This window comes from Corvus kubaryi, unplaced genomic scaffold (assembly GCF_017639235.1).
Source record: "Corvus kubaryi isolate FWS band 111438036 unplaced genomic scaffold, C.kubaryi_AGA036_p1.0 37386, whole genome shotgun sequence".
Lineage (NCBI taxonomy): Eukaryota > Metazoa > Chordata > Aves > Passeriformes > Corvidae > Corvus > Corvus kubaryi.
In genome coordinates, this window is record NW_024581128.1 from 172,505 (window position 1) to 180,168 (window position 7,664).

General features: G+C 47.5%; 1 protein-coding gene across 6 annotated transcripts in view; it reads right to left on the reverse strand.

The window, feature by feature from the left end:
* Window positions 1-6,024, reverse strand: part of ARHGEF33 (Rho guanine nucleotide exchange factor 33) — a 30,755-nt gene extending 24,731 nt beyond the window's left edge. For 2 of the 6 annotated variants that reach the window (XM_042036755.1, XM_042036751.1), the window contains exons 1-2: window positions 5,654-6,023; window positions 8-162 (exon numbers count right to left, since the gene is read on the reverse strand). In XM_042036755.1, coding sequence (XP_041892689.1) covers window positions 8-13 — 6 coding nt within the window. In that variant the 5' untranslated portion in view covers window positions 14-162; window positions 5,654-6,023. Of the gene's footprint in view, window positions 1-7; window positions 163-5,653 lie in introns of those variants that run through there. The other 4 variants (XM_042036756.1, XM_042036752.1, XM_042036754.1 and 1 more) reach the window with 4 other exon arrangements.
* Window positions 6,025-7,664: the final 1,640 nt, after the last annotated feature.

The window sequence follows — 7,664 nt, forward strand, 5'->3', positions numbered from 1 at the left end:
GCTTTACCTTCATGTTTGTTTGAGTCCATGGCTGCTATGGGGTGTGCGTCCTCGCAGGGACTCCTGTCCTCACTCTGGAGGGCTCTGGCTGGTCACTGGGAACATCCCATGGCTTAGAGCTGCCCACATGTGAGCCCTGGGGGGGGTCAGCTGATCTGAACCCTGAGTGCAGAAAGATGCAGAAAGGGTTTATTGAGCAGAGCTGCTCGAAGTTCAGACAACAGAGAAAGGAGGAGGGATTTAAGAGAGAATGAAGCATCCTAAAGATCTGTTTGGGTTCACAGTGCCTCCACAGAGCGGACGCTGGTACAAACACTTCCCTCCCAGCCCATGGCCATTTGTGCTTCCATGGACAGGTGACTAAAAGGTTCTATGTAATCCCACAGAGACTGTTTTCTCAGCAAGATACTTCCTGTATGAACTGACTCAAAATATGCTGTAGTTTGAACAGCACATGAACATCTTGCATGGGTGTTCTGCATCAAAGAGCCAGCTTTTTGCTATGCAACCAGTCACCCAAAATGTGCTTCAGACCTGTGTTTGGGCCACAGTGATACTGCCTTCAGAATGCTCCTGCACAATTCTGCCAGCACTTTAGGAGGCACTTGTCCTGCTGTGCCTGCTTTCTCTGTCCATTGCCTTCCTGACTGGGAGACACAGGAGTGCTGCAAGGCACCTCGATGTGCGGAGGTGTGGCCTCTCTGGGAACCAGGGACAACAGGGCATGATGCTGTGCCAATCCTGAGGTAAAGCCCCTCATCACTCACCTGGTATTGGGATTAGGACCTTGATGCCTGATTAATGACATGGGCAGAGACACAGAAAAATGGATTGTACCAGCTCACACTTCTCTTATCAGCATGGGCCCTGCCCCACATCCACACTTCCCCTTCCCAGGGTTTGCTTCAAGTCTGCTTTCATCCAACCTTACTAGGAAACTAAATGTGATTTAAGACTCTAGAATAACCTCCTACCTTCATTCCTGCTGGACATAGCTATGCCAAAGGCTGATGTGAGTCAGCCTTAACTTTGCTAACAGGACTGGAGTGGCCAGCGTACTTATGGCAGAGAACTCTGCTGGCACAGCTCTGCCAAGAGGGCTCTGGTGGTTCAGACAAGTCTGGGGTGATGCTTTCAGGGAAGTAGGCACAGAGAAAAGCACATAGCGTTAAACAGATGGGAGAGGTGCAAAATATGCAAGAGTCCTGGGTGGCTGCTGGAAATCAGAGCAGAAGCAGGTGCAGTCAGCAGTGTAGCTTTGGGCCCCACACATTAAACCTGAGAGCTTTTGAGTGTGGAATTCCCAGTGGAGGAGGGTGGTGTCACTATCAGTGCCACAGAATACCCAGTTGGCCTCTTGCTGAGGGTGTTGTGTGGACTGAAAAGCTTCCAGCACAGTGCCGGAGGGACGTGGGTTTAAGCATCTTCTTCAGATTGAGGGTTAATGAAAAGATAAACTTATCTGTAAGAGAGCTGTTTATAAGATCACTTGCTAAGAAGATCCACTGACTTCTCAGGACAGAGGATCCCTTGGTGAGGCGTGTGGAAAACCTGAGCAAAGGCGAAGGGACCTTTGAAGTGGGCTTTGTACAAATAGGCTGGGAAAGGTTCCAGGTGAATGCCTGGTTACAGTGAGATAAATCTTAGAGTTTGTTACATCTGTTTTCAATCAGCTGATAGTGTAACAGTTATATTTTTTGTTCTGAAGACTCTTTGAGTCATTACAGAGTTTAGATGGGCAGGGACCTCTGGAGTTATCTGACTCAAAGCTAGACCAGGTTGCCCAGGGCCATATCTAGTCAAGGACTAAGTATGTCCCAGGCTAGGGAATTCTCAACATTTCTGCGCCTGCATCCCGGGGCTATACTGCTCCTATGAGGAAGAATTTTTTCCTTATGGCCAATCAAGGTTTCTTTTGTTGGAGTTTGTGCCCATGGCCATTTATCCTTTCACTGTGTCTGTGAGAAAAGCCTGGCTGTCAGGACTACAACCCCTATTAAGTAGTTGAGGTGGCTACAGAAGTCTCCCAGCCTTCCTTTCCCCAAGCTGGACAAACCCAACTCACTCAGCCTCTCCCTCTATGCGCTGTGCTCTGGCCTTCTTCAGCAGAAAAAAAAAAAAAAAAAAAAAAAAATATTTCTTTTTCTGGTATTAGGTATTCCAGAGAATGACAAGAATGTTAGTTGTTTTTAAAGCAGCTAAATCTCCTCTCTAGAAGTTTTGAGGAAAAGGTACTTAAGTGTGTGTCTCTGAGCAAAACAGACTTACAAATTCAACTTCAGTAGTAAAGTTGTTAAAACTTTGCTTCCAATTTAAATTTGTCAGCACCATAGAAAATTCCTGAGGCTTTTGTTATTGGGCTGTTGAACTAGGACTAGTGTGCTTAACAGAGAACTGGTTTTAAAATTCAGAATTGCTTTTGCAATGCTGGCAGAAGAGGAACAAATAGGAAAGACAAAACAGATATGAAAGAAACATGAACTTCCTCTGTTTTCCCTGAAAACAATGAAAACAGCTTTTTGCTGGACTTTTATTTATTTATTTATTTTTAGCATGTTTTTGCCTATTCTGTTAAGGACATGTCTAAGCACAGGTTGTGTCCTGTGCAGAGCTCAGGAGTGAGTCTTTGAAACTGGGACACCGGGGATGCCGCCATCCCCTCCTGCTCCAGGCAAACCAGGGGTTTTGCTATCTGACTGCACTGCAAAGTAGGTTGACCTTGGTTAAGTGGGTCCAGAAAATCTTACCTGTTTTACCAGAGTAACTGTCTTTGTGTGTCCTCTATCTGCACCCTGCAATTTCCTGAGTTACCCCTTCGTTCTTTGTCACATTAAATAATTGCATTAACATTGGCTACTTTGCACATTTAGGGCTCACTGCTGTACTCGGAGAATATGTAACATCGCCTCTCTCCCCCTGGTTCTTCTGAATTGCTGAATGTAAGGAGCAAAACTGATCAGTCCTTCCTCATCACTGGAACAGAACATGAACGTTGCCCTGGTTTGGAGGGAAGGTTTGTTCTCTGTTCCCCCCCGACTGCGGGTGGGGAAGCTGTTAACACTGTCCTCACCAGGGACCAGGATTTCGGTCAGCCTGAGCTGGCTGAACAGTTTCTGGCTTGTGCCTAAAGGGTGCAAAAAGGGGTTGGAAAATAGAATAGGTGTTTAGCCCTAAGACCCTGGATGAGGGGTGCTTGGTCAAATCCTACCTCTGCTGGCAGTTTAGGACAAGTCCTAAACTCACAAGAGAGTCCAGGTGAGCAGGAGCCCTTGTATGGCTCTAGTTCAACTTCCTGCTCAAATCAAGATTAATGTCAAACTAGATCAACTTCCTCAGGACTCTGTCCAGCTCAAATCTGGATATTTCCCATACTGGAGTCTTCACAGCCACTCTGGGCCCTCCAGTACCCTGAAGAGGAATATTTTTCCTTACACCCAGTCAGGGTTTCCCTTAGCTGCAGCTTGTACCCACTCCCTTTGATGCTTGAAGTGGCCACCTAAAACCAGAGACTAGACAAGAATAAGGGAATAAAGGTAGGTATTTATTTGAAAGGCCTTCAAAGGTACACCCTGGGGAGTCCAGAGGCTACTCCCAAGATGGACCCCGAGTCACGAGTTCTTCACACTTTCCTAAGTTTGGTTCATTTGCATATCAGGGTTAATTCTCCAATTAAAACTTCAGTTAATGATGTAACTACCCCACGTTTGCCCTCCTCTTAGTTTACACATTTGGGGTCTAGGACAATCTGGGTGTCCTTGGAGAGCAAGCTTGGAGAGGCTTGTTATGTCTAACCAGCATGACAGAACAGCAGCTAACAGGCCATAAGAAACTTCAGAGTTATACACTAGGCAGTACAGGATTTGAAAAATATAAAAAGTTAAAACCTAAGGCATCACCTTTCACTGTGCACCGGTGGGAAGATTCTGGACTCCATCTTCTTTACAGCCCCCTTGAGGCAGTGAAAAGCTGGAGAGGATTTCCCCCTTCATGTTTTTGTCTCAGTCCTGAGCAGTCCCACACCCTGTGTGCACATACATGAATCCATGTGCACATCAGCAGCAAGTGCAAGCCCTCCATGAAGTTCCTTTCCTAAACCACTACCAGGCCTCCACCTGTGGCAAATCCAAGGTTTGCCAGGCGTGCCAGCCCACCACAGGGTAGTTCCCTCATCAACAAGGAGATCTTATTGTTCCTCTGCAAGCTCCCCACCTGACATGCTCGGCGCCCAGTCACATGGAGCCATTCCCAGGCTGTCTTGCCCTACCTTCAAGCGCATGACCCTCCTGCTTTAGGGACAAGGAATGCCAAAGACATGTTTGTTTCTTCAGAGCTGAGCACTAAAACTCATTTACACTCCTGTAGCTCTCATCTAGTCAGAATAATACCTCCAGAGCAAAGCCCAGAGAATAATTTGAAGGTTTTAAAGCCACCAGATTCCTCCATCATGGCAAAAGGATGTATTTTCCCCTTTTGTTTCTACCTCCCCTCCAGCAGCCAAATCTGCTGAGCCTAAGAACCAAAGCCACCTCTGCTGTTAGTGATTGCCATGCTGCTGGCCACTGGTGACCAGCAAAGAATCCTGCCCTGGGGCCTTGCATGAGCAGCTGGCACTGTAGCCCCTCCTGCCCAGCACAGCAGCCAAGCTGTAAACAGAGCCTGGGCCAGCACCCACTTCCCGTGAGATCCCCGAGGGAGAAGGGATGGATGGATGGATGGATGGATGGATGGATGGATGGATGGACAGGGAGGTTGCAGTGAGCTGTGCCACTGAGGCAGCACCAGAGTGGGCTTCCTGCACAAAGCCATGCATGGTGCAGAGAGGGGAGGCAGGTCCAGCAGCCTGCACTGCATCTGTGTGACCATGCTCCCCCTTCCAGTGCTCCCCCCACATGGAATGGCACAACTGGGGGAGAGAATCAGCTGTGCAGAGGATCACAGATCAAAAAGACTGAGGGACTACACCAAGATTCAGCATGCAAACAGGCAAGGTTCAGTAAAGCATTTACAGCCCAGCCTTGGTGCACAGCAGTTACTATTTGGCTTCCTGTCCCATTCTGCTTCTGAAATCATGACATGGGTAATAGTGCAGGGAAATCCGTGTGTACTTTTGCTGGTTCAATTGTTAGGCATCCACAGTTTTCCTAAATAAATGTTTGGGATCTTCCTGGTGACTGTCTCAATCCTGCTGGCTGAGATTGCTGGCTGTTTTAAATATCCCACTTGGAGAACAACCCCCAGTCCTCTAAAGAGAACAAAAAATCAGTTATTTACTCTCATCATTCTTGTACTTTGTCTCCATCTAACTCTAATGCACTTGTCATCCAAATAAGTCAATTCAGCATGATACTTCAATTTAGCTCTTAAATGGTGAGAGCAAAAAAGGTCCTTTTAAACTGGTATTTTAGAGATCTCACTATAAATGCAGCCTAACAAGATTGTCCAGCACCCTAAGAAGCTAGATGTCCATTCAGAGTCTTAGAAGAAATCAGCTGAAAATAACTGTGGGCACTGAAGATGCAAAACACTTTAAATATCATTTTTTGTGCTGCACACACAATATTAATCAGTTATGGCTCTAGTTTTTTCCAATAATATGAAAAATGGCGTAATTAACCCCACTCTTCATCCCAAGCCAAATACATTTTAAACTTACCCCAGGCTGGTTGAAGATCCTTCAGCACTGGCAGTTGCTAGAGTTGGGAATTAGCACTGTGCAAGAAAGGAGAGAGAGAGAGAGAGAGAGAGGAGAGCAATGGTGGCTTGACATTTCCCAGGATGGGACTGTCACATGCTAATCACTGATTTGAAACGCAAGCATAACAAAAGCCTTCTAATTATATAATCTTCGGGTCACATCCTCACATGCCCATGCAAAAACCAGGACTGTGCACTTGGAAGAAGGCGATGCAGAGTTTCTGACTTTTTAATTAGCATTGCACAGGGCTGGGGAGGGAGGGCAAGGAGCCCTGGGAAGTGCTGGCAGCAGGGACCATGTGGGGCCATGTGCTGGTGTGGCCGTGCTGCTTTGCCAGGCTCAGAGGATCTTAAGTACCTCCTGTGGCACCCAAAAAAGACAGCCTCCAGTTGGGGACAGGGAAACGAGACCAGCTCCTCCCTACCTGCTGACACCCTGGCTTTCCTACGGATGCCAGGGCCAAGAAGGTGCAGGGGCCAAGGGCAAGGTTGCCAAAGTAGCCAGGGCAGGGGAGCAGCAAACACCAGCACTTGAGTATTTTCTGTTTCTTGCTAGATGATGAAAAATTTTCTTCTGAGTAAAAATAAATAAGGGCTTGGAGCGCGAGGAGCAGCAGCCCTCCACACCTGCTCCATTTCTTCCCTAAGGAGGATCAGCCCTTCACTGGAAGGCTTTTTTCTCCAAAGAGCATCAAGGAAGCATGTGGAGAATACAAGTAACCCAAGGCCGGGGCTGTCAGGGCAGTGCGTGGGCCAGTCCACTGAGGTACTCTGAAGCATAAGAACAGGAAGACATAAAGGAGAAGGCACAGTAACAAAAGGCAGACTAATTTCTCCCTGAAAGACAAAGATCTGCTTCAAAGATACCCTCTAGGCAGAAAACCTGAAATGTGAAACTGCACAGCCTAAATCAGTATAATTGCTGTGCAGCACAGATAAATGCGGAGCCCTAGCAAAGGAGCTGAAAGGACAGGCTCCTAAATTAACAGAAGCTCTCTGGAAGATGCTGCTATCTCTGGAGTCAAGGACTAGGGACAGAGGACACAGTTTTTTTTTTTTTTTTTTTTTTTTTTTTTTGAGCTGACTATTTCAGAAGCAAAACACGAGAAAATCGAACAGAATTGACTGTTCCCCTCAAGCACAAACTCAGGTGTCCTTTTGCAGTCCCCCTCTAGAAAATGAGAATAGTGGACACGTATTTTCACTTCAAGACAAGAAGGCAAAACCCCATGAGATCATGCAATGGATTTCTTCTGCTGCAGAGAGCCACTTCACCCAGAGCTGACTCTCCATCTCCTGTGGAGGCTGTTCCCAGAGGTGGGTCTGTGGAGCATATAAGCCCTGCTGGAGCAGGCACCTTTGGATGGCACGGAGTGTGAGCCAACAGCAGTCCTATGAACCACTCTTCCCGTTGTGGGGGTGGTGGGGAGCTGGCACGGGGCAGAGTAGACCCAAATGGACCGTCAAGGTGGTGGCTGTGGCCACCATCTGCAGAAGGACCCTGAGGAAACACCCCCATGGCTGGTGTTGTCTGTTTGGGTTGGGAACTGTGTTAGTTCTTATACAGCCAAACCAGTGTGAAAGATTTATTCTTTTTCTTTCATGGTAGTTTTCTGCTTTAAACGCCAACCCGGTACAGGTTGCCTGGAGGGGTTGTGGAGTCTCCATCCATGGAGTCAAGAGCAGCCAAGATGTGCTGCAGGGCAGCTGTCATAGGTGACCCTGTGTGTGCAGGGATCTGCAGAGGGGCCTCCCCACCTCAGTGATGCAGCTTTGGGGTCCCTTGTCACTTATGTTACCTTCACTCTGAAACTGGCATAGCCTTCCTCCCTTCTAATCACACACATTCAGTTTTGACTGACACCCAGTAGTGAAGGTTGGGGAAGACCTCCAAGATCACTGAGTTCAGTCATTAACCCAACACTGTCAAGCCCACAAACAACCCATGTCCCCAGGTGCTACGCATCAGG